The 27,519-nt window shown below is 43.8% G+C and overlaps 1 protein-coding gene across 5 annotated transcripts; it reads left to right on the top strand.

Moving 5' to 3' along the window:
* Positions 1-260: 260 nt before the first annotated feature.
* limch1a (LIM and calponin homology domains 1a) lies at positions 261-27,231 on the top strand. 5 transcript variants are annotated; one of them, XM_035637752.2, is made up of 31 exons: positions 261-760; positions 7,674-7,744; positions 7,860-7,929; positions 8,026-8,132; positions 8,211-8,241; positions 8,350-8,460; positions 9,428-9,555; positions 9,649-9,719; positions 11,162-11,363; positions 11,547-11,747; positions 12,225-12,533; positions 12,752-13,012; positions 14,316-14,573; positions 15,651-16,013; positions 16,143-16,478; positions 17,536-17,880; positions 18,149-18,187; positions 19,227-19,356; positions 19,480-19,637; positions 19,802-20,441; positions 21,138-21,467; positions 22,537-22,639; positions 22,813-22,838; positions 23,072-23,185; positions 23,331-23,423; positions 23,530-23,716; positions 23,810-23,909; positions 24,597-24,686; positions 25,149-25,257; positions 25,446-25,548; positions 25,853-27,231. In XM_035637752.2, the coding sequence occupies exons 1-31, from the start codon at positions 623-625 to the stop codon at positions 25,876-25,878; spliced, it is 5,250 nt and encodes a 1,749-aa protein (XP_035493645.2). In that variant the 5' UTR covers positions 261-622; the 3' UTR covers positions 25,879-27,231. The 5 variants fall into 5 exon arrangements, with proteins under 5 accessions (XP_035493645.2, XP_047189982.1, XP_047189981.1 ...); XM_047334026.1 differs by lacking the exon at positions 23,072-23,185; XM_047334025.1 differs by lacking the exon at positions 18,149-18,187.
* The last annotated feature ends 288 nt before the right edge of the window (positions 27,232-27,519 follow it).

Genomic DNA, 27,519 nt, shown 5'->3' on the forward strand with positions numbered 1-27,519 from the left:
TGGGACTTTTGTTTTTGTTTTTTGTTTTTTTTTGGGGGGGGGGGGGGGTGGGTTTGGTTTGACCTTTCACCCCCTCTCCACTGGATCAAACCTCTATTTCTGCCTGTTCTTTACTCGCCATTTTAAAGCCAGTAGACTTTCCATGGCTCGTGAAAACTGAAATAACGAGACATCTTTTGCGGAGCCCCCCCATCTCTCCCTCTCCTATCTCTGCCATCGTCTCTCGACCAACCCCCGCGTAGATTCCTGACTGCGCGTGCACGCGTCCTGAAATGCGCGGCAGGCAGCAGCGGTGGCCGAGGACATCGGCGGCGGCGGCAGCGCGGCGCACTGGAATCGTTTATTTTTAGCGCCTGGTTCGCGTCGCAGCGTCGGGGTCGCGGGCTGGCGTCGTCGTCCCCACCTCCATCTCCACCTCCACCTCCACCTCCACGTCCGTGCCTCAGTCACAGTCGGAGCGGGACTCGCCGGGCACGAGAGGCTGCGTTGAGGCGTGAAGCTGCGCGCTCGTTGACGTTGCCAGAACGCCGAGGAGGAGCAGGAGGATAGCGGGACTCTCAGAGTTCATCCTTTTTTCGAACACCGTCCGACTCCGGTCCTCTTTCGACCGGCCTGCTCAGAGATGGCGAGCCCCGCAGCGGCAGGTCGAGACGGGCCGACCGCTCCGACGCGGGACGAGCCGGAGGAGGAGGCGGCGGCGGCGGCGGCGGCGAACCATCCCGAACCTGCTGCGTGTCAGGAGGCGCAGCAATGGATCGAGGTGAGTGGAGTCAGGGGCCGGGGCCTGGTCCCACAGCGCGGCGGGCACAGAAACGGCTCACACACAGTGACCGGGGGGATATAAATACACAGGCAGCCCCACAACACACACACACACACACACACACACACACCGGGGCACCATCACCTGTTAGCGGGGGGGCGACAGTGTCGGGTTACCGCCGCGGGACTGTGCGCTAGCATGCGTGTTAAAAAAAAAAAGTTTTCACACACGCCTCCCGATGCTGGATGCAACTTCACGCCGAGACACAACAGTGTCGGCAAGAAGACGCACGACCGAGGCAAAGTAAAACACCGTAGAGATGTTCGTTTCATCCCCCCTTGTGCTCAGTATCCATGACGACAGCCCCGTTCACGACGGAGGAACGCCCCCTTTTCGCTCTTATTTTTTTTCGGGCGCGAGGGGATTCCGGTTGCCATGGTTATGGAACCGGGCCAGCGTTCGCGCGCGAGACGCTGCTACGGTGGATACTGTACCACCGAGTTGATGGGATGAGACTATGACCCGTGGTCTGCTGCTGCCTCGCCCCCACCGTCTCCCTCTGTAAAGCCCGGGTGGTGAATCATGATCTGCCCGTGGAGCTGCGTTGTGATGACCTATTTATTTTCTCTCTCTCTCTCTCTGTCTCTTCCATTGTGGCTCAGTCTGCTTTAGGCGAGCTAACCTGCCAACTGCAATGCCAGATTGGGGGAAGTAAAAGGCTTGGAAGTGTCATCAGAATGACATCAAAGTGCATTGTGGTGCATTATATAAGCTTGGGTTTTTGACTTGAGGATGGACAGATGGATTTATGCTAGGGCTGTAAACTCACGATTATTTTTTCATTATCCGTTAATCTGTCGATTATTTCCTCAATTCATCGATTTAGCCGTTCAGTCCATAAAATGGTGAAAAATGTGGATCGGGTTTCCCAAACCCCAGAGAAGATTGTTTTGTTTTTATCCACAAACCAAAGATATTTAGTTTACTGTCTCATCCTATATCTTTGCCTTCATGCAGCTGCGTGAAGGTAAAGATAGTGACAGTGAAATAAAATGAATCATTATCTTCTCATAATACTAAGATCCAGGCTACATAAAGCTGAAAACTTCAATACACGTTGTCACTTAACTTACTGTAATAATAGTCTTCATGCTATGTGTGTAAAATGAAAAAAACTAATGTGGAGAAGATAGAAGTATTCATCTTAATTACAATGCAAAACACTTTTGAACACTAAAAAGCTCTGAGAGTTATGTGACTTTATTAAACTGCAGCAGCAAGTCTCTCTATATAGTTTGCAGGCAGCAGGGATGATGACTAACAACAAACATGTCTGATTCTGGTACATGAAAGAAGCCAGGTTGCCCCCGAAGCTCCCAAGCTGTCCAATTCTTATTCTTCAGTGTTCAGTTGCAGCTCGGCACAATTATTTATGTCGCACGGGTCTTACGTGGGCTTCAAACACTAACCTATCCAAGTTAACTGGTCCAGCCACAATCTTTTCGTCATGATTCAAATATCAGAGGCCACAAAAGTAGAACATTCATGTCCCATCCCACCTAGTTCAGATCTGCAAACGTGTCCCACTTACAGCGCAAGAGAACCATTTATAAAAAATCAATTTCTGTGGAGAGCGATGACCCATTTTATGGGGTTTTATGGATGTGGATATAAACAAATCATTTTCCACCAAACCCACACAGTTAACCATTTAACGAATGATGTTGAGGTTGGACATAACTTTCCCTCTCAAGTCAATCCCTCCATCCATCCATCTATCTATCTAAAGCAGACCCACTAATTGATTTTTTGTTATTCTTGCAGCTCTAATTATTTATTCGTTAACAAATAGGGTGACTCCCCAAATGCCTTTCTTTCAACCTCAAATTTCAGGAACAAAATATACTTGGATCTCTACTTCTTCTTCTGTCTATTTGACCTGAACTGAAAGAAACTCTGTGTTTTTTGAGGATCTATACCGTGATCCACTTAACTCTACAAATCCTTGAATCTTTAAAACTTCAAAACTAGTGACAGTTCCTGACGTCTGATGCTATGTACACATTTTGATCGTCACTCAAGAAGCACCAACGTTACATCAGTAGTGAGCACCAACAGTCCAGGTGAATATAGTGGCCTCTAAGTCTTAATCTCTACTGCGGCGTCTTTGCTCGGTGTTCGCCGTGCTTCTTTGTCGTCTTCCTGCCTCCTAATTCTCCAGTTTATTTTCAGACCAGTCAGGCTGACTCTATTTCTACTGGTGTATTTATACACTCTCACAGGTGGGCATGATTCAGGGTTAACCATGCCACCCAATGCTCCATGCAACATTTTCACTCTCTCTGTGTGTGTGTGTGTGTGCGTGTGTGTGTGTTTGTGTGTGTGTGTGTGTGTGTATGTGTGTGTGCGTGCGCGCTTAAAAGTATGCAAAGCACACATACACACTCATGTCAATCAGCTATGCGTGTTCACACACTCCTCAGACACACCCCATTGGTCACCATGGGAACATAACACGGGCAGGCTCTCAGGTGTCACTGTTTCCAGGGGGGCAGTAGAGCAGTGGGCTATATATCACCGCATGACCCGAGCAGGAAATGAGACTGGCACAGACGAGACCTCTCTCTCTGTCTGTTTATAGTTGAGTCGAGGCCGGATTAGACCGTCTCAAAGCTGGTGCTCTGTCCATGGTGCTTTAAACCTGTTGAATGTGACATTGAGCAGGTTCAAGTTGTACAGGCTCAGGGAAACGCTGAGTTAACCTTTAGTGGCAGTTAACCTCCGCTGTCACCGACATACGCAGCACAGGGTCGGACACACCGGGGATTGATAAAGAAACCTGTGTGATTGAGCGTGTGTGTGTGTGTGTGTGTGTGTGTGTGTGTGTGTGTGTGTGTGTGTGTGTGTGTGTGTGTGTGTGTGTGTGTGTGTGTGTGTGTGTGTGTGTGTGCGCGTGTGTGTGTGTGCGTGCCAGATGTCACAGCTGTCCTGGGCAGATTAACTCCAGTGATCTCAGACGGCCCAGCTGTGTCTGCACGAGAGAGAGAGAGAGTGTGAGAGAGCTCGGATTCACGGACTTTCCGTACATCGAATGTGTGTGTATGAGAGAATGTGAAATAATGTTGACACAGACCTGCTGCTGGCCAAGATGTCTGTCATGCCTCAGTGGTGTTTGATGTTTTTGTAATGACAGGATAGTCAGTTAGAGTTAACCACAGACAAAACTAAAAACTGTGTTAAGTTGTTTTTCTTTTTCTTTAAAGCGTTAGAAACTGGACATAACGTGCACAGTAGTTTATAACTGTATATGCTGTGTCATGCACGATATATGATTGATCATCTCTGATAAGCGCCATACAGACTTTCTACATAGCAGTAGTTTGAACTATACTTCCCTTTATGATTAAGAGTTGAAACGCAAATAGATTATTATTAAGTATACTTTTGTACTTGTTTTTGTACTTCATAGTTTGAATCTTAATATATATTAATATATCCTCGAGAACTGCAACATTTTTATGTGCAGTGTTTATGTAAATATATATAATTAATTTTAAAAAACTAAATTTCAATCAGGGATTAGGCTAAAATGGTGCCCTAATCATATCAAAGTATTTTTATTGTGATGAATAAGTATATTACAAATTAATTTTCTAAAAAGTAGGACTATTTTAAAAGGAAGTGCTTCTGTTTGTGATATTGAACAGATATCATCTGTCAGCTGCTGAAGGGTCTGGTGCTGTCTGATGTCGACTCACTCTGGTTATTTACTCTGATCCAGATTAAACTCATCCTCCAATCTACAATGCATGTGGATTAGGACTTTATCTCTGTTTCTCCCTCTTCCTCCTGATTTATTTTCTTCAATTTGTTGTCTTCTCTTCTTCTTCTTTGTGCACCACATGGCAGAAGTTTGCAAAACTCCCACAGTACATCATGACTTTAATGCCTGGGCAAGACCACAAATTAAAACCCCAGACTCTCTCAGTGACCACTGCATCAGTGTGAGGCTCAAGTTCTCCTCATTTCCATCTCTCACTGCATGACAGTGCATTTCAATTCAGTACTGACTTGACTGGAAGCACACGGAGAGTCCACCATGGTTCAAGCTGGCCTCACTCGTTTGAGCTTCTCATGTACCCGTCTGCATCTGATAATTATATCATATAATCATGAATTACTTTTTTGATCTATATAAGCTTCAGGTTGTGTCTATATTCCTATAGGATGCAGGGATACCTCGTCATTTTCCAACTCCTTGCTTACTTCTTCATGACATCACTTATGATATTACAATGATGTCTTATTGTTTTCTGATCAATATCAAGCTTTAGATTGTCCTGGAAAATGTTTATTTTGGAATATATATTTTTTGTTGATCTGGACTTTTAACTGGTCAGCTCCAAAAGTTAATCAAAATGTAAAAAAAGTTAGGTGGAAATCCGTCCATGTGTTGTTTAGCTATTTTGAAAACACACACACACACACACACACACGCATGCATGCGCAACAACCATGCGACTCCTTATGAAAACAGAAATAACATGTGTTTGTTAGATCAGTTGTATTTGTCAAGTTTAATGTTGCTGTCTGTTATGTTATGTTTCAAAATACTTTTTTAGTTTTCTTAGAAATACAGAACTTTATGAACTTTTCGATGAGCGTCTGTGGATGAAACATTAAATAAAAACAGCCTAAAGTGTTGAAATTTGACACTCTGGTTTTTTCTTTTGCTGTGTGACTGAAAAATGAGACAGGCACGAACTAGGGCTGACTGCCCCACGCTGAAAGTAAACAACATTTTGAGTAAATTGCAGCATTATCATGGACCTATAAAGACTCCTCATTACTTAGTCTGGGGCTGCAAAATCCTGGCTTCTGTCACTTCAGTGCACTTTGTGTTTACCAGAAATAACGCCAATGTTTTACCAATCTACTACATCACTGTCTTTTCCTCTGCTTTCCCTCTGCTTTCCAGGCCTCGCATCATTCTTTCCATCTTTTTGCATGTTAAAATGAAAGCGAATGGCACTTTGGCCTACTTCTGCCCCCTCCCCACACACACATTCCCACCTCAGGGTTTAAATTATAGCTGCTGCTGCCATTCATCCAGACTGAGCAGAGCCGTGCACCATGAGGGGGAGAGAGAGGGTCGGATTACCATTGCTGGCGCTCAAATGCCCCCAAGGTCTTTGGCTTGATTTTTGTGGCAGACATGAATGCTCATTTCACACACACACACACACACACACACACAAACACACACGCTGGTATATTCACGCCAGTCACTTTGTCCTTATTGTTTCATTTAACACAGTTCCAAAAGTCGACCACCTCCACCCGCTGACTGTGTCCAGCCTCCTCCTCCACACTCGCTACCTACACAAAACACAAACACAGTAGTCGTGCTCTCCCTCAACACAGTGCATTACTCTACTTGGTGGGTAAATTATGCATGACCATGGTGTAAATGTTTCAAAGGCCTTGAGTCGTACCTCAATCAACCTGACCTGTGCCAAGTGTGTGTGTGTGTGTGTGTGTGTGTGTGTGTGTGAGAGGAGAGAGATAGCAAAACGATGAAAGACAAGAAGAAGGAGGAGATGCCAATGGGAAACATCTGGTCATCACTTATATAACGGAAAAACAATAGTCTATTTTCATAGCGACAGATGCACTGTGTCTGTGTGTGTGTATGTGTATGTGTGTGTATTTTCCTCTCATACGTATGGTGCATGTCCAGCAGAGCTTTACATAAAGAGTTAGAACTAAATGATAAATCAGTAAAAGTGAACAGAAACAGAAGAAGAAAGTTGAGTACTCCAATATTTTTCAAGGTTAAATGATATTTATGAATTAAAACCTTCCGATTGTTACGTGTTTGGAATCAGTTGCACTCTTGCTGTGATTTAATAGTGTTTGTTTGTAGAAGGATGTATAGGATTGAGCAGTGGAGTGGCAGAGTGTGTGTGTGCGCCTGCAGTTAACAGTTTCGGTGCTAACTGTAATCTGGGCTAATCTGGATTAGATGTCAGCGTCAGCAGCAGTAAAACCACCCTTCTTTTCCAGTCATCTTTGGCCACTGGTTACACAACAGCTCCAGAAAGCAGTGGGTGAGTGTGTCACCGCTCACTTCCTGACTCGCTCCTGCCTGCACAGGATAGACTGGAGCAAACTAGAGTCCAAATTAGAGGATTGAGGTTTTCGTTGCGGCTTTTTTTTCTCTGAGCTGCGATTGTGTGCTTCTAAATCAGGGACCTGCATGCGGCCGCATTTAGAGAAAATGGAATGAGGACACAGAGCGGTGGGTCATTGGCCTGGCATCGCTCTGATTTGGTTTCTACTGAAGCAAAAATGTTGGGGGAAGGGTGAACCATGCAGACTGAAGCATAAAATATTTGTCTACTGTGATCATATAAGAGCTTTAACTGATATTTACAATTTACAATGAAAAAATAATGTCAAAATGGTGACATCAAAAGTTTCAGGAGCATTGAAGTGACATCTCATAACCTCAAGGAAAACATAAACGATACCGACGTCTGTGCACAGCTCATATCGGTTGATTTTGATCGGCCAACCAATAAATCAGGCTCTAATTGTCAATTAATCCCATTTATCAAAGGAGGATGTCAAACATTTGCTGCTCCACCTTTTCAAATGTGAAGATTTGCTACTTTTCTTTGCTTTACCTAATTTTATGCTGAGCATCTTTTGTGTTCTGGACTGTTGATTGGATGAGATGAGCAATTCCATTATCACCATTTTTCAATTATTTCTGATATTTTGTTGACTTAACGATCAATGAACGCACAAAAAAATGGATTTCTGATCAATATTTATAGTATTTATGAGCAGCCCAGGTTCCAATCCACCTCCTTTACATCTGTATCTTCCTGTCCCCCTTCCCAAGGCTGTAACAGGGAAGAGCTTCGGAGACAAGGACTTCCGCAGTGCTCTGGAGAACGGCATCCTGTTGTGCGAGTAAGCCCCGGGACATCACTCCACTTCTGCTTTTTGATGTCTGATGATGTAGCAACAACATACTGTACATAAACTCCCACTGAGTTAATCTCTGCTTCTCCCCTCCTCCACACAGGCTGCTGAGCGCAATCAAACCTGGGCTGGTCAAGAAGATCAACAGACTGCCAACCCCCATTGCTGGGCTGGTAAGAGGACACTCTCCAGCGTGACACTCAACCGATAGTAAAACACCACCCTGTCCGTCAAAGTGATAAACTCTGGCTGTCTGTGGTTCCCTCTAGGACAACCTGTCGGTCTTCCTGCGGGGCTGTGAGGAGCTGGGCCTGAGGGGCTCCCAGCTGTTTGACCCCGGGGACTTGCAGGACACTTCTACACGGGCTAACCTCAAGTAAATAATGGAGTGTTGATGGTTTCTGTCCATTTTAATGTAGTATCACCTGACGCTAACACACATTTCCCTCATCAGGGACTCTGACTGCAACCGCAAACTAAAAAATGTGAGTTGTTATTGCTTCTTCTTCTTCTTTTTTTCTCACATTAACTTCAATGCTGGTGTGTTTCGCGTGTATAAAATGCACCAACCCTGCACCTCGGTCTCCCCCCAGGTGCTGAACACGGTGTTTTGGCTGGGCAAGGCTGCCAGCGGCTGTGCCTCCTTCGGCGGTCCCACTCTCAACCTCAAGGAGTTCGAAGGGCTTCTTTCGCAAATGAAGATGGTGAGTGAATAGGAAGGAGGAGGAGGATGAGGATGAGGGGGGCAGACAGACAGAATGACTGATGAGAGCACGGAGGAGTTGCGGGGGATGGATTTGTTCATTTCCTGTCTTTGTTTGCAGGATAGAGGAGAAAACACATTTTTTGTTTATGTTACACCACTCCTGTTTCAGAGAGACAGTTGTCCATTTTACACAGCTCATATTGGACATGCTTTTTTCATTTGAAAACAGCAAAAATAAGGAAGATATTGTGTCGCTTCTCACTTCTGTCTCTGAGAAGCGGCACCGACAATGTTTATAGTGAGTTTGTCAGACAATTGCTTGGCAAGGCAACGTAGATTTTTTTGTATCGCGCATTATCATATATACAGAGGTCATTCAATGTGCTTTACAGACATAAAAGAAACATAAGGAATGCAGATAAGAAGCATAGGAATACATTAAAAAGGGTAAAACATTAAAAGCATTTATAGTGTAGCATAAAAGCAGAAATTCTAAAACAGATAATGTTATAGTTATGTAATCCGGATTTCATTAGTGCTGAGCAGCAGCTTGGAAGTGACTGCTTGCTAACATGTAGATCTAACGACAACATAAACAGGAAAAACTGGAAAACGAGAACAGCTTTATGCGGAATTTGCTGTATTCAAACACTATATGTTAGCACAGAAAGTAGGAGAGAAGCAAACAGATTAAGTGCTGAAAATGGACGACACAAGGCAAACATGATGCAATGACATCATCAATATGATATAACAGTTTTCCTCTACGTCCTCAATTTCCCACATTGACCACACACGTTTATAGCCATACACTATATGTTGACCTTAAACTTGTGCCAGCACACGTTATGACAACCTGTGTGTACATGTGTGCGCACATATGTGTTCGGTTGTCATGGAGATTATGGCGGGACAACGTGAAGCAAACCAAGTGCCACTTATTGTGTCCACACGTGTGTTTGTAGGAGAGCGATCAAGGAGGCGACAATCCACAGAAGCACGGCGTCAGAGACAGCGGCTATGACTGCTGGGACTCCGAGAGGAGTGAGTCTCTTTCTCCGCCCAGACACACCCGCGACAACTCCCTTGACAGGTGAGAGTCATCTGTCGACACACACCACTCACACACATGTGGTTTCCCCCTTTTTTGCATGTCTTCTGATCTGTTTTCTTTTGTTTTGGACAGTCTGGACTCTTTTGGCTCTCGCTCCCAGCACAGTCCTTCTCCTGATGTGGTGAATCGAGGCAACAGTGATGGTTGGTTCTGATAAATCTCTCTTAAGTAGGAGAAATACAATTTTATGGACTTTGGAGAGAGCCAGGCGACCATTTTCCCCTGCTTCCAGTTTTTAATCTAAGCCAAGCTAGCTGCCTCCTTAACACACAGGCATAGAGAGCGATATCAATCTTCCCATATAACAAGACAAGCAAAGACACGTCATGATGATCCCAAAATGTTGAACTATTCCTTTAAAGCAGAAATACAAAGCCACTCATCCATAAATAGTCTGTCTACTGTTCTCTTAAATGTTGAAATTTAACCTTGGTACGGTATGGCCAGTCAGGCCGGCTGTGGGCAACAGCTGAACCTGTGTGTGCGTGTGCGTGTGTGTGTGTGTGTGTGTGTGTGTGTGTGTGTGTGTGTGTGTGCGCGCGCGTGCGTGTGCATGTGTCCGTGCCCCAGATGTAGCAGCTGTTCGTCTAAGTAGCAATCACTAAAGATTTGGACCTGGGAAACAGACTGAGGTCAACATCCTGTCTGTCACATGTCTCTGTGTGTGTGTGTGTGTGTGTCTGTGTGTGTGTTTGAAGGGGGTAACGCAGGCATCCTGTTTGTGTCTTTGATGTTGACAGTATAATGTATGTGCAGCGGGGTGACAAAAAAACACTATTTCAGGCCCGGGAAGAGACTAATTCCCTTCATATCCCGGCCACAGAGATAGTGTGTGGTCTTACAAAGTAATTTTTTGTTTTACCCAACAAAGTGGTTTGTCAGGGGATAAAGTTTTTCATTTTGTTTTTTGAAGAATACTTGCATTTAGAGATTACGTAGATTTATCCTTGACAAGGTTGTCAAAGGTTCGGCAAGAGATGAAGTTATTAATATGCCTTATCAGACCGTTTGAATAATGGCCCTTTTCAATTTTTAATTGCTGAAATTTGGGACAAATCTTATTTTCGTATGAAGTACAACTGGTCAGATGACCACAGAGGGTTGCACACAAGCCAAAGGTTTAGCCAGATTATCTTTGCTTGCAGGTGAACTTAAAGTTAACGCAATCGATAGGTTGCAAATGATCTCTCATTATACAGAAAACTTCCCTGTAAACTGAGATGGATGTTTACAATAGACAGTTTGAGTATGAGTGTCACTCTTCCCCTTCCCCAAATCAAATCATCTTGATGAGAAGAATATTAATATCATCATAGGAGTGATGGCCAAAACTACGAAAATAAGGCTGTTATAATAAAGCAAACATCCTTTAATTTGGTGTTATTTAGTTTTATGTGGTTTTACAATATAAACTTTGAATATGAACTTTTTGTCAAAAAATATGGAACCATATGTCTTGATAACTGTGTTTACAGAGGTTATTATGCAATGACTAATTAGTAGTTGTTCCTCAAAGTCCTTGACTTACTTTCTATCCCTACTGCCTCTTTTCTCTTTTTCGCTTCATCTCTCTTTTGTTGCCCAGGGCGAGGCAGCGATTCAGAGGCCGATGGCCCCGGCAGGAAGCCAGATGTGCGGAAGGATGACATGTTGGCCAGGCGGACTGCCAGCAGTGAAGCAAGAAGCTCCATCCCTTTCAACCAGTTCCTTCCAAACCGAACCAACGCCAGCTGCTACATCCCGACCCCGCGGCGAAAACCACACGCCGAGGAGGGAGAGCAGCGGAGGTAACAACGGACACATTAATACAATCGACAACTCTAATTTAAATGAAATGCATGATTTGAAGAACTGCAAAATTTAAATACAAAAAAGAAATGAGCCGAAAGAAGTAAAGCACACACCGATGTTAAGACACGCAAACTGTCATCATCCCTAACCTTTCTCTGCCGTGACACACTGTTGCCCAGTCAAGCCACACCAGAGCAGGGCAAAGGGACCGGACTGCTCCACAAATCTCCCAAGACTGTCACTTGGGCCCCTGAGAACAATGGGGAAAAACTAAAACAGGAAGAGGAGAATGTGGCCCAGGACGTGTTGGGGCAGAGGAGGCTGCAGATGTTGGAGAAGGCAGGAATTAAAGTTCTGCCTGCCGTCGTTCGCTACAGCAGGTCAGCGAGCACGGTTACGAGATCGGCTGCTGTCGCTTTGACTCAGTGACGTTTGGTCACGTTCACTAACAAAACGCTGTGATGGTAAATTTGTCTGTGGTTTGCTGTGGCACTGGTCTGTCTGGTTATAGATTGATTCGACTAACTGCTTGCTCGTTGTTGGTATTATGGGAGAGGTGGATTTGAGCCATGTCAGTTGCTTATAATGGAATCGAGGTTCCAGTGGACAGGAACTGCTTCCTGCTGGTTGCGCGGCTGCTTTTGGATTGGTTGTGTCAAAAGTCCTCATTCTCTGCAGCACGTCACGATACACTTGACCGCAAACTTCGACTAATCAACAGCACATGCTAACAATGTGTGTGGAAACATGCCGAGTCCGAATTTGCACGTCACTACCTTTGCTCACGGTGTGGCAGGGTGGATTTTTTTGATCATCTGTGAAATGACCATGCTACGTCATGCCGTCTCCAACTCCAGCCCTCCCGCAGTGGAGGAACAGCAAGAGAGGTCACCGTCCCCGAACATCATCCTTCGGCGGGACAACGACTTTTTGACCTCTCAGAAATCTGCCTGGGATTCGTCCTCTGACGGGGAGGAGGAATCAGAGGTGCGGTCAGTTCCGGACGTTCGGAAAGATGACTTGGCGTCGAGGCGAGCTCTTCGCAGCCCCGTTGCTCCCAAGGTGCACCAGTTTGTTCCTCCACCTGTATGTAACGACAAAGACCGAGAGCGCTGGGAGGGCATCAGACGGGCCTCGCAGCAAACGCTGCAGGAGAAGGAGATCAGGTTAGCTGTGTGGGTTTGTCTGAATTTTCCCTTTTTTTCTTCTGTTTCGTCTAATTCTCTTCTAAATATCCTTTTCCATTTCCCTGTTCTTTCTTTTTGTTTGGGTGTTCTGGTCACTTGTGGTTTGATGTGTGTGTGTGTGTGTGTGTGTGTGTGCTCCACTTTGGTGTGTAACGTGTGCTGTGTGACGCCACCGTACTGGCCTTGTGATTGGACAGTGAGAAGGATGCATCCCCTGACATCATTATGCGCAGAGACAACCCCTTCCTAAACTCTGCCCCTCGCAACGAGGAAGAGGAGGACGAGGAGGAAGAGGGGAGGGTTAAGGCGATGCCTAACAAGCAGAAGGATGACCTGGCTCGTAGGCGGGCTCAGAGTAGGACCCGCCCTCACAGGGACGGACCAATGAGTTTTGTTTCGGCCTCCATGAGCCAGGCAGATATGAAGAAGTGGGAGAGACTCAAGATGACTGAACCCAGGTGCCCAACACACACTCTCTCTGTTTCAGCACACATGCAGCACTGAGCACCTGCTGCTGTACGTCAAGTGTGTGGCTTGTTAATGATTGTGTGTATCAGAGTTGATGTGAGAACGAGCCGGATGTGTGTGCGTACGTGCATTTGGTCCTCGTTTTTGCTCGTCTTGATTTGAGCAGATCATTGCAGCGGAGGAGACGAGATGTAGCGAAGCAAACTTACATATGGAACTTTTAAGAAACAGCCACTCGCTGTTATATGCATATATAGTATGTATAATTGTAGGAACATTTTTTGTATAAGTAAAAGTAGTAACAGTAAAGGCAGGACAAAGCATGCTTTTTGTTTACTGTCATCAACATACCCACTCACTTGCTGTGAGTTTTCTGGAGATTTTCCTGCTGTATTCTCACATGGGCTCACTCGAACATTTGCCAGGGGCCTGGCAGGAAGAGTTTCTTTGCTTTTGCGTTCTCACCTTTAGCCCCTCCGGAAAAGTTCAGGAAAATGTCCCAACTTTCAGTGCACGTCAGACAGCAACTTAAGTCGCAGAGACTCACCAAGGAGCCTCAAGTTTACTTGAGCTTTGTCAATATTCCCTCAGTTTCATCTCTCCTCTCTACCCAGAATGAGTCTTCCTGCTCTCCTTGTCTCTGTTCTCCCCATGTTCTCATCTGCTTGTTTATTCTTCTCATTATTGTGCACTTCAGGCCTCTTCAGTCGTCTTTGACAGGCATTGAAACAGAGTAGGGAATTGGCCGGTGTGTATGAGACTTGGTGTGTGTGTGTGTGGGTGTGTGTGTGTGTGTGTGTGTGTGTGTGTATGTGTGTGTGTGTGTCTGTCTGTGTGTGTGTGTGTGTGTGTGCGCGACTGAAAAAGAAAAGAGGCGACTGTTGGCTGTGAGCTGTGCTTCGGCTTTGTTTTTCTCTCTCTGCTGATGTCAATAGACAGAATAAAGAGTTTTTTGTGCGCCCTGAGGAGCAGCCGTTAACAGGAAAATGTGGCCACCTAGAGTAGATGATATATGTGAACATGTGTGAGTGATTTAAGTTCACATCTCCGTGTTTTTCCCCTCGTCTGTCCATCCACACTTCCCGTCTGATGCATCATTTCCACCTCATCCTTCCTTTGTCTTCACAGTCTGATCCTTTGTATCCAGTTGCTCATGATTTCTTTTCCCCCTGGCTGTTGTTGTTGTGTGTGTGTGTGTGTGTGTGTGTGTGTGTGTGTGTGTGTGTGTGTGTGTGTGTGTGTATGCGTGTGTAAACTTGTGTGTCTTCATTTGTGAGGTTGTTATATCTACAGTGAGGCTAGCCCGGCACCTGTGTGTCAGGCTTGTCTGGAGAAAAGTTATGGAGGTCCTTTCAGCGGATCAGCAAAGGCTGGACGAGGTCACATCAAAGTTGTGACCTTTGGGGGCGTGACTGAGATCGAGCAGCCAATAGACACAGTCACATCAAATGAAGGGGAGGAGACGGAGTTGCTAAGGCGACTCCTTTCCAAGGCAACTGTAGCCATGCCTACCATTGGCCTGGGCTCCCAGCTTTCAGAGCGGGAACGCAGGTATGGACGAGGCCAAATACAAGACAACGTTAGGCTGCAGGGGCTCGAATCTGTAGTCGCGTGCATTATTCTGCATTGAGGAATAAATAGGTAGTTTTTTTGTTGCATTGCTTATTAATCCGTTGAATTTTTAGTGCTTGCCAATGCAATTTTGGGAAATGTCAAACACTTCAAGCATATTTCAAAGAGTAAATTAGGTAGTTTGGATGCACCTCTGTCTTTTTTGTACTGATTTGCTTGTTGTTTTGATAAGAAACACAGACACACACACACACACACACACACACACATTCACACCATCACAGACAGATGTACCTTGCTTAGGTAAGATATAAAGACTGACCAACACTAGGTTTTAGAGGCCAATATGTCGTTGTTTAAGAGTTAACATTTTTTCATGAGGAGCTTTTACATTTTTTGAAAACCGCGACCATGATGTGGATTGAGTCGGACGTTTTGTGTGTGAGAAATCAACTTTCCCGTGCTCTCTGGTGGAGGAACATGAGATAGAGACACAATGTAGAAACTACCTCACACAAGTCTTTGGTGGCATATATGCACATTTTATTTTTACCTCTTTTTTTCTTGCACAATTTCAGGAGCATGCTGCATTGCATTTCACCACAAGCATTGTGTGTGTGTGTGTGTGTGTGTGTGTGTGTGTGTGTGTGTGTGTGTGTGTGAGAAATAAACCAGTAAATCTCTGAACCCTTGTGATGTATGTTTTGGGTATTTTGAAGTGATTTACTGGTCAGAGCAAAAGCACTGCACTTTATTGATGGATGGTTGTCTCAAGACTCTGGTGGTCAAAGTGTCTGATGAGGCTCAACAACTCATCATATGCTTTTCATATGTTTTTCAGTAGATTTGCTTTACTTTTGCATGTTTCATGAATTATGTTTTTGCAGAGATTCTCTCTTTAATGGATTTTAGTGAGGTTTGTATTCTGAATTGAGCTGCGTGAACATATTGTCTGTCTGCATGCACATGCCTGGACTTATTGGCTATATTTGCAAATATGGGTAGAGATTATCCATGTTTGTTGCTGCATTAGAACTTTATGCGATGCTCTCACAGCCAGGTTGATGGAGCTGACCTTGGTCAAACCACCCCTCCCTCTGCCGAGCTCCCACCTTGGACCCCAGAGTTTGCTGCGACTCCCGCCGAACTGGATGCTCGCCTGGCTCAGTACCAAAGCAGAGCAGAGGAGGAGGAGGAGGATGAGCAGGAGCAGGAGAGGATCCCAGATCTTCAGAAAGACGATATGATGGCAAGGAGGACAGGAGTTTTCCATAAACAAAGCACGGCTACGGTGACTTACAACCGTTTCCTGCCTCTCCCTACCTCCAAACGTTGCACACAGGGGGAGACCACTGCTGATGCTGCTCCGCGAAACAAAAAGGAAGTGCAGACGGCCAGAAACAAGAACCTGAACGTCAGGTGGGCTTAGATTTGTGTTGGACTGTGTCTAACAGTGTGCGGGGGGGCACTAACAAGCTTGGCGTGGTTTGCAAAGAGATTCTCCAACTTGATATTTAGTCATTTCAAATATAAGAGTTTGTCTCGTAGAGCGGAGCAACAGCAGCCCAGAGTTCACATGGAAACGCCTCAACCGCAGCCCGACACGACGGCGGTCCGTTCTGTGTCTCGCAGCCAACAGGAATATGATGATGACGAGGATGAGTATGACGAAAATGAGGCTGCGCCTGACCTGGAGAAGGATGATATGATGGCAAGGAGGACCAGATCTTCCCAAAAACCACCTGCAGCCAAAACAAACCAGTGCTATAGTCGGTTCCAGTTCCTGCCCGTACCCGGATCAGTCAAATATAACGTCAGCCCGGTGTCGGCAATGAAGCCGTTACACGTCAGACCTAAGCGCGCTGAGAAGTCGGCTGGTGAAAGGTATTCACAGTGTCTGATGAAGAGATTGGGGTGAAGCTAACAAAACATATTTTACTGACAAAGATGAAGGTTTAATCATGTTCGCGGGTTTTGTGGCCTGTGCTACTAACGCATTGACGCGTCCCTGCGGATGATTTGGTTGATCCTGACTTGATGCGCTGTTGTTTTGGCTTCATCATGTGTGAGTGCCTGCGGCTGCATGTTTGACGTGGGTTCATTTGTATTATTTGTCTATCAAAGGATTTGATTTGTTGTCATGGGCGGATTCTCGCAGCTCTGTCTCTCACATGGGTCGGCTCAGTTTGTGCTCGGTTTGGATTCATCTGGCCTTTTGATTTGTCTGTGATATCTAACTTTGGCTTTGTTTGGCTTTTTGATTCCTAAGTAAATCATGACTGAATCATATGGGAACAGAATCTGTCGCTGTGCCACTTTCCCCACATTACAGAAACCTTAAACAGGTCTGTAGTTCCACAAATATTGCCTTGTGAGATTTGTGTAAAGAACTGCGTTAATTATGTCTAATTATAGGGAAAAACCCCATTTCTTTGAAAGGACTGCTTTGAGTCTTTATTCTCCACATATGTTAACATGCCTGAAGACATATTTCACATTTTTTGCATGTTCATCAGCTGAGCTGCTGTGTACATAGTAAAATCCCCAAGGTTACAGTGAAGCAACTGAACACTGTCTCTATTTTTCTTCAAATTTGTATCATTAATTAATTAATCAATTAATAGGAGATTACATAGTTCTTTCCGAAAAGCTTCCAATGAAATTATGGACATGTAAAATAAAATAAACTTTTTTTTCTTTGAGAAATCTTTGAGAAAACCTTTTGTAATATGGGTGAAGTTACATTTCTGGCCGCTCCCCCACTCAGTTATCTCAGAGCAGGTTTTTTACTTTTGATATTTCATAGAAAACTTAACTCTGACTGGGGTGTGGTCAGAAGTGAAGGCCAGCTGCAGTCTTCTGTCGTCTGTGATGCCGTCTTGATTTACCCTGTGAGCCGTGTTTTCTTGGTAATCTTGGCCTTGTCACTGGATTTTGGCAGCATCGTTACCGTAGCAGCAGAACCTCAGGCGCCGCTCACCACCACAGACCCAAGCGGCCCCAAGTGTGCCGCGCTGAGGGAGAGGCAGGAGGATGGCAAGCAAGAGGGAGATGTGACGGTTCCAAACGCCTCATTTACAGATTTGACTGAACCCCTCTCGTCTCCGTCACTCACCCCTCCACCCAGCCCTGCCGCCGCACACATCCGTATGGTGGAGGCAGAGTTGGAAAAGCCGAGTGTGGAGGAAAAAAGTGAGGAAAGCGAGAAAGAGAGGGGAAATGATGTGACAGAGCAACCACGCAAGAAACCATTCTGGCTGGAGGACGATGATCTACCTCCAATAATGTGAGATGCCCCGTTGCAGCTTTTTGCATATTTCTTCACTTCCATTTTTACAGATTTGCTGCCGTCAATCCGGTCTGATTTTATTTCACTTATTCACTAGATCTGTGAATGGAAGTGAACGAGAGGTTACTGTCTACTTGTGTTTTTGCTGCAATCATGAAGTCTTCCTTTGAGATGTGACGATTGCACTACCGCATACCACTGTGACGCAGCCCTTTCCCTAACCCGCTTTGTCCTTTCATTCATTTTTACTTTGTTATTGTTTTAGGATGAGCCGGCGAGTTGCTTTTATGTCTGAGGACACAGAGTAAGTCTCTCAGCGCGAACCTGGAAGAGCTTCTGCATGATGACAACATATGCACGCCGTGCACGTTAGATTTCATGAGTACAGTCGAAAAATTACATTAACATGCAAAACAATAACGGTTGTTATTACTTATTATTATTATTATCCAGCTTTGAATATTTTGCTTTTAAGTTGTTTTTTCAAGTAATTCTCTCAGTGGTGGAAGACAAAAAGCTAAATACGAATATTCATGCAATAAAGCATTTATCACTTACATGTTGCAGCTGGTAAAGGTGGAATTTTAAATTCTTTATACTGTGCACTCCTGGGTTTTTTGTGAATTTCTTCCATTGGCTCAGTAAAGTCTTAACTTAAAATTACATTTTGATTATATTTTGTTTTATTAACCTGAATCTGCAAAAAATAGCATAAGTAGTGGAGTAAAAAGAACATTTGCCTCTAAAGTAGTTGCGAAGGTGAAGTTAAAAGTAAAGTACAAGTACCTAAGATTGTGTAATTGCTATTAAGTGTACTATGTTACTTTCCACCACTGAATTCTGTTATGTACTTATTTTGCTCATTTGTTTAAAGCCGTCAAAGATAAACACCCTCATAAGAACTGCTCAACTAACACTGTGCACCATTGCTTGTTCAATTGCTTTGTGATTACTGTATGGATCACCACCATACTCTTGTTACTGTGTGCCGGTGTTGGGCGACATATGCAACAAATGTCAATCCACCACATACAGAACAAAACATAAAGAATGATAACGTAACGTTCATATTGATTGGACTGTCAACGGTTGTGATTGGCTCGCTGTGTCTTCATAACGGTCGTAATAACCACCAGACCATCTTTGACTGTCATCTATTTTTTTTTGAAAAGGGGGCAGATTTAGGTTTTTCTCTCTATACTCCTTTGTGATCATTGAATACAAATCATTTATTTAGATTGCAGTGTCAGTCTTGTTTGAAATAAGTTTGGACAGTAGTAAGCATGTTGGGCCAAGTGATTACGTAATTTTCACGCCATCATCCTTTCTTTTTTTCTCTCCAGGAGTATGAGTTTGGGTGATATGCTCAACGAGGAGGAGGTGGGATATTTGCCACCACTGAGCCAATCACGACATGAGCGCATGCAAGAACAGTACAACAGCTTCCAGGAAGAGGAGGACCCCTGGCGAAATGTAAGAACATTATGAGATACTGTAGCTGCATCTAAATTATCTTGTGCTCAGCCATTTTAATATATACTATAAATATACCAATATCCTGTGTTAATTTTATTTGACGCTGTGAACCTCTGACAGGACCTGACTCGCTGGAAGAATCGCCGCCGCAGCGCGTCACAGGAGCTGATCAAGAAAGAGGAGGAGAGGAAAAGGATTGAGAAAAGCATGAAGGAGCAGGGAGGTGACGGCAACAAGAGGAAAAGCATAAAGACCTACAAAGAGATCGTGGAGGACAAGTAAGGATGATATTGTGGCACTTTTTATTTTTATGTCTTAACTTTGAATTTGTTAAAGTAGAACAAATTAAAACCCTGGATCCTTGAATAAATAAGCATTCAATGTCAAAAACACTACAGCACTAAATGCTTTGTGTGTGTCTCTGCTCACTCCTCCTGTCTAGAGAGCGCAGAGAGGTAGAGTTGTGCGAAGCCTACAGGAACGCAGCGACTCCAGAGGAGGCAGCCATGGTTTTACAGCGTTACGCTCTCCGCTTCACCATCAGTGATGCGACACTGGACAGCCTGAAGTTGCCCAGGTCCAACGCAAAGCCCAAATCAGACCTCAGTCAGGTGGACAAAGAGCACGAACCCTCCTCAGCCGTTAATGACTCGCCAGAAACGTCAGAACCTCCGCGCAAACCAGAACAAACTGTTGTGACAGAACCTGAAGAGGTTGAGAAAGATGCAATAGCTCAACAAGAGACATCAGTGTCTGTCTCCACCAGCTCCCCGACACCCAGTATTCCCCTCACCACGGTCACAAACTCGGAAAATACACCACCTCGGTCGCTAGAACTCATTGAGCCTCCATCCAAACTGACAGAATCTCCAATGGCACATCAGAAACAACCGATTACAGGAGACGCACAGCCGCAGACTAAGCAAACGCCGCCTCAGACTGAACAAGTACAGCCTCACACCAAACAGCCGGCACGCGCACTCCCCTCCCCTCCATCTGTGCCCTGCAGACCTCTCCCCCTCCTGGCAGCCAAGCCCTACTGCCAGCCCAGGAGCACTCCGTCTGGACACAAGTCTGTCAAGGTGAGGGCAGGATATCAGTCAGTCATACCCGTCAGCAGCATCTGATTCTTCATCATTTCACCTCAGAGCGTACCCTCTTTTTTAAATCTGTAGCTTTTATGAAGTTTTACCATTTTGAAGATTAACCAAATGACACAGATTCCATTTTTATTTCTCTGTATGAGGTTGGAAGGTGTGTTGAAGAGTATGTCTGGTTAGCTCTGTCAGTAGTAAATATATAACTATGTCTACTTATATATTTGCATATTTGCTCTTAGACCATGCTCGCCGCTTTGGCCACTGTTTCATTTCATTTTATTTACGTATAGGTTTTCCATAATCATCATTGTCATGCATTGTAATTTCGAGATGTTTGGGAATTAAAAATTAACCTTTAAAGTAAAAATAGTTATGGAATGTTAAGTGACTCGCTCGCCGTCAATCGATTTTCCTGCTGTATTCTCACATGGGCTCAGTCTGACATTTTCCAGAAAATTTTACGAGGTGGCCAGCAGGAAAGGTTCAGTAAAATGTCCGGAGCCTCATTTTTGGACATTTGTTTTCGCACATACAGCCCCTCTGGAAAATTTCATGAAAATGTCTGGTCTTCAGTGCATGTCTGAAAGCAGCTCAGTAAGAAAAGTAGAACAGTGACATTTCCACAATCGAACTATCCTTGCAATCCTGATTGTTGTGTTTACTTCATGTCCCATTCAGATGGATGGGTTGGCGCGTGTGAATGGAGAGGCGACGGAGGATATCTCTGTTACAACTGCACCTGGCTCCCCGCCCGACTCGCCACAGGAGAATAAAGACATCACCTCCAAACAGACAGAGAAAGATGTTCCCCCTGAGGAGACGGCGAAGAATCAGGAGAAAGCAGAACAACAGCCGCCGCCTCTCCAGACTGAGAAGTCGACCTCCTCTTCAGGCTCGGCCATCAGCTCCCTGATCGGAGGCCGAAACTGTGTCATCACAACCACTATTGTTACAGAGCTTACGCAGACGCTCGTGGAGCCTCATCACCCTGAGCAAAGCAACGGACAGGTAATACAACAGGTGACAGGACCATACCTGTCTTTCTTGTATTTCAACCCATTTACTTCAAACTGTGCAAACTTAAGGGAGATGATCTATCACCGTGAAAGTACTGTTTTCTGTGTTCACTGTCTGCATTGAAATATGCATGGGAGTGGGAATTGTTGTCATGACTTTTCCACCGTGGAGCATTCAAGTGTTTACTGAACTCTTTGACACCTGAGACGTTAGAATCAGCTGTAGATTCATTCTATTCATGCCGTGTTGGGGGAAATCTAAATCCCTGTGGGTTTAGATTTAAAACCGTGCACAAACACAAACTATAGTTACTTCTGGCATTAAAAGTTTGCAGTTCAGGTGCCGACTCTGGTCTTGAAAGCACATGAACTGAAATTGAATATCATCCTTCGCCTACATACAAAGTGATAATACAAATTGAATGTCAGAAGACAATAACATGTGCTTAATTTCCCTGGTGGGGAAAGTCCACATATGTTCATTGTACTTCATAAAAACAATGAACGCAGTAGGGAATTCACAGACAAAAACACTGCACAACTTAGAAAGACAATTAAAAAAGCTTGTTACACAAGTACTGTCCGTACTAAACACAACCATACATGGCAATTGCACAAATTCCAGGCCAGCTGCATTTTTAATCTCCCTTCGGTAAAAATAAACCTGATTAATAAAAACAGATACAGCTACAGTTCAACCCAGAAAATTACAGCTCATAATGGACAAACATGAGCCTGAACAGAAACACCTCCCAGTTGTTGACTGTGATGGATTGGCCTATGGAAAGTCTCTGCAGGTTGATTTTAATATTGCATTTACATGAATTGAAACAAGCGACTGCCTGCAGGGCAAAGGAAAAACACAGAGTGAAACAGACGTGTGCAATGTTTTGAAAGAATGTCGAGCTGATATTGATGTGTTCAACAAACCTCCAAAAGAAGGAGTACGGTACATTTCAGAAAATGAACATTTTAAAAAAACAGGATGAACACAAATCAATTTCCAGTTATCTGGCGTCCAGTAAATCTTTTATTCATTTAGTTGAATATTAAACTTTCAGGTCAATGGAACCACTGGTTTGTTTGTGACGCCAGCGCAGGAACAAAAGGCTCAGCCAGCTGCATCGGCCAACAGCCCGCAAGAATATTCTCCCACTGTCACAGGTAAAAACTGCTCTAATCCAGTTGCCTCTCTTTCCAATCAAAGAACTATAAATCTATAGTCATGTAATTTCCAGAGAAGCATAATTTATGTCATAATTTACCCCTGCAAACGTCTGCACCGTTTCTTTTATTGCTTGTAAATATTATTTTGTGCCTCTCTTCCTGCTCCACAGAGGGACTCGAGGAGAGCAGTGTGACTGTGAGTATCTCGGAGCTGTTCCAGCTTTTTTGTTTGTTTTCCTGTTTCTCCTTCATTCTTAAATTTGACCCTGTCCTGACCCTTTGTCTCCTGTAGTCACTGTAGTCAGACTTGTCCTCTCAACTTTCCCCTTTCTCTGTCCTTTCGGTCCGTATACTGTTTGTGTGTGCGTGTGTGTGTGTGTGTGTGTGTGTGTGTGTGTGTGTGTTTCCTCGTTGGTCGGGTCTGGGTAGATTGAGACCCCCATGTTGAACTTGGCTAAACGCGTTAATCACTGGGTCTGGGACCCCAATGAGGAGCGTAAACGCCTGGAAAGCTGGCAACAGGAGCAGGAGCGCCTCCTACAGGTACACTGGTGGAATTGTGCGTACGTGCATGGCCCCAGGAATGTTTGCAAAACAGAAGACACGGCCTCTTCCGGATGTTTTACGTACATTTCTATGTGTGTTTCTGTTGCATACAGTGTTTAACGTGTGCTGTGTTTCTCTACAGGAGCAATACCAGAGGGAACAGGAGAAGCTGAAGAAGGAGTGGGAAAAAGCACAGCTAGAGGTGGAGGAGGAGGAGCGGAAACACAATGAAGAGGTACAAACACGTAGACTGACCCACTTAGATTGAAGAACTCCTGTTTCCTGGTTTTGTGTCTTACATCTTCCTCTTTGTGTGTTTATTTTGTCCACACATCTTCCAGGAGAGACGGATTCTGGAGGAGACTGTAACACCCCTCAATCCCACCGGCTTGTTGAACCAGCAGCTTGGCAAGACAGAGACCATTTCATCTGCTCCAGAGAAGAGCGACGTTCCCCTGCAGCAAAATGGCCAAAGAGTCTCGGCGGGGAACGAGGATCAGCATGCGTCCAAGCTGCATTTTTTCCAGGGTGAGATTCGTGCAGAAACTGTTGGTGCACAGTTCAACTGTGTGTTCCTCAGAGTGTCAGTGACTGAGTTCTTTTCATGATATATTTGAGCAGATTCTGTGTGTGATGGTGAACCTTCAAAGAAACAGGAGCTGTGGAAGACAGCTTCTTTAGACCGCAACCTTCAGCTTAACCAGGCACATGCTGTTAAAAGGTATGACAGGACGCCTTGTGTGTATCTATGTGTTGGACACTGAATGTATGTAGAGTTGCTTTTTGGTGTTGTTGCCTTCCTGTTATTTTTCTTCTATGGAACCTTTCTGCTTTAAGTCAGGCAAATCAAATGAAATGCCCTTTTCTAATGTAACTATGTTCAAGCTAATTTGGCCGCATATGAATTCATGTATAAAGTACCCCTGAGATTAAATGTATTAATCGATGATCCATTGTGACTTGTAACTTGGTCACTTCTCAGCGGTGAGCAACAGGAATTCATGACACAGCCGGCATCAAATAGTCATGTGACATGCATTAGTTATGCAGGTGCTTTGTTCCCCATATTGTAAAGTAGCAGCCATATTTTCTCTTTCTGACTTGAGCGACAAGATTTGAATGGAAGACAAATGGGTGGAAGCACTGCATTCATGTATTTTATGGCAACAGCTGTTACTGTGGATGATTCTGCTGTTTAGATGAAAAATATATTCTCAAGCTCACAAAATTTTCACTTGGCAAGCAGGTTCTTTTTTAACAAAAATTTTACACAAACTTAAAAAAAATTACATTTTATTCCTTTGTCTTACCTTCCTCTTCTTGTGTATATTCACTGAAACGTGACACAGATGTTTGGATATCCATGTAGGGTCTCCATTATGTTTCTTGTTTCTTTTTTGGACCACAGGTCTGGATCACATGATGTTGTAACAAGCAAGCAGCAGCCGCCCTCCTCCGCCTCATCGTCATCATCACCACAGCCTCTTTCACCCAGCAGGTAAAGACACATTATCACAAACAGAGTAACGTACGTGGAGCCATAAGTAGCTCTGTCAGCAGCAGACTGCTGCACCCACATTGTGAGAAGGTGTGTAACTCATTACTTGCACCGTCTATTCACCTCAGGTTACACAGTGCAATATAACTGTTAAAATCCTGTGCCACTGCACTTTATTTTTCATTCGTGTATATTATGGATATACCTGTGTATTTTTAATACTCTATTTTTGTTGTATTATATTTATTGCCTTTTCTTTTGTCAACCTCTTTTTGACTTTTTTGCACCTTTAGCAAGTCAATTCCCTGGTGTGGGATCAATAAAGTTCTCATCTCATCTTATCTTAACAACTGGAAAGGAACAGAATCCTTTGCTGTTTGAGTGAATGAGTGTGAGGTTGAAATGTGGTGACGTACTGTAGGACTGGTATCTGAAGTGAAATCCATTTCTGTCTGTGTGTAGGTGTGTTAGTGGGAAGAGACTGTGCTCTAGCTGCTCTCAGCCTCTGGGAAAAGGAGCTGCCATGATCATCGATACGCTCGGACTGTTTTTCCACGTACAGTGTTTCAAGGTACTGTGTTATTCTACACAATAATGCACAATAATAAGCAACCGTAAGCCTTTATTTTACTTCAAACAGGAGCATCATTTGCCTCTGTGTGAATATTTACTAAGTTTACTAAAGCATGTGTACAATACAATTGTCAAAACTGTCTCCAAAAACAATCCTTTAATTGATGAACTATTTATTCTCCTCAGTGTGGAGTGTGTGAGGGGCAGCTGGGTGACGCCACTGCAGGGACTGACGTAAGAATTCGTAATGGACTGCTGAGCTGTCACGAGTGCTATATGGCGTCTCGGGGTGAGAACAAACACACATAAAGACACAAAATTACACACAGTGGCAAACAATTAAATGAAGGTGTTTTTTTAGATGTTTATAGATAAACACAGGTAACATTCTGGTGTTTATCTTCATAATTTCAATCAACATGACAGCACTGCTATCTTGTCTGAAGAAAAGAGGGAACTGATGCTCATACTCATACCTGAGAAATGATATGATATGATCTTGTCTTTCTGTGTGTGTGTGTGTGTGTGTGTGTGTGTGTGTGTGTGTGTGTGTGTGTGTGTGTGTGTGTGTGTGTGTGTGTGTGTGTAAACAGGCAGAGGACAGCCCACCACACTATGATGACCTGCATTAGAACTGGATCCCCACCATCTCCGTCGCAGTCTGCGATTGGGCGGAGAACGATTGTGGAACCTTGTGAAACACTCCTTCGAATCTCTATGGAACTTTGGAATCATCTTTTTCCCCCCTGAAATGCACAAACAGCTTTATGGATGTTTCAGAGAGCAGAACTGGGCGGACATGTGGACTAAATGAAACAAAATCACAAGCACATACAATACAGTTTGTGCTTTTTAACTGTACACATGTATTCACTTCATTTTATTTTAATGTGTAGCATGGACATAATAAAGAAATCAGTGTGTTTAAGCCTTTGCACAGTCAAGAAACTAAAATAAGGATCTGTTCTGTCATAAGCTAAGCATATTACACTACAAGCTGAAAAATACTGTCACAACGCAGTCTCAAAATCTTGACTTATTAACCCCTGCTTTTGCACTGATCATGTGACTCCATGTGTCATAAACCGTTTTTTGTTGGATAACCTGAAGTAGCTTGACCATTGTAATGCCTTACTCATCATACTTTCATTCATTTTGTGTTTTGTGTTTACAGTTTTGCATGAAAGAAGAACATATATAAGTTATTGTGAGTATTGCTCAGATGGATAGTGTGAGTTTGACGTAGGTTGTTCTCTTCTCGACGGTTAAACTTTAGCTTTCCTCTCGTATGTTGTACATCAAAATATTTTTTTTTCTTCATTTTTGCAAATCTAGCTAAGTATCACAAGCTTTTTCTTTACAGTTAATGTTACAGGCATGACAATGCATTATATTAAGTAATAATACTTGTTCTTTGGATTTTAAATATTTTCCCTTTAAGATGTTTTTATGCCATTGTTTATTCTCATAGACTGACTGCATCCGAATCAGTGCCTTACTGTATGTGATGAATGCGAGGGCTGGTGTACTTTGTGTGTAGAGGGTATTTCACACTCACACAGACCTCTGGGTCTTGGCATTATGTGCGTGTGTGTGTGTGTGTAATGAGGGTTTGTGCATGTATATGTATTCAATTTGTGATTTGACTTGAAGCACAGTTCCATACCAGCAAAAAAAAAGTTAAATGGATCAGCCACTCCTTATCACCTTCTGTTCTCTTCCTCCCTTTCCCATAAGCTAAACCAATGACACAGTTATTTGCTGCTTCCCTGATATTATATCAGTTCACAATGTTGTAAAATCTCTCCCCGTTCGCCTCTGTCACAAGTGTTGCCCCAGAATCTGAGCTGAACTCCCGTCTGTGTTATTGCCTCTATTTGGACACCTGAATGTGTCTTCATCGCTCAGAGGAATAGAGCTTGTTGTATTTTATAGCAAGTGTATGTTTACCAATAAAATATTTTAAAAGGGATGCTTTTTGTTTTTCTTCTTCTTTGAGATTTCGTTTAATAAAGATGAACCCAAATTCTTCAAGACCAATTTTCATATCTTAAATTAATATTATCAAAAAAATCCAAAATGTGTATCTGAGTGGGTGTGTGTATTTTGTATTGTGTATTTGGTGCTATAAAAGTAGAAATATTTTTTTCCACACTACTATCTCATACATATACATGAGAACGAAATATACATTTTTTTCTGACGTTTTATACACTAAACAATGAATCCATTATTACATGCTTATTGTCTCATTATGTAT

Source organism: Scophthalmus maximus, chromosome 8, assembly GCF_022379125.1.
Source record: "Scophthalmus maximus strain ysfricsl-2021 chromosome 8, ASM2237912v1, whole genome shotgun sequence".
NCBI lineage: Eukaryota > Metazoa > Chordata > Actinopteri > Pleuronectiformes > Scophthalmidae > Scophthalmus > Scophthalmus maximus.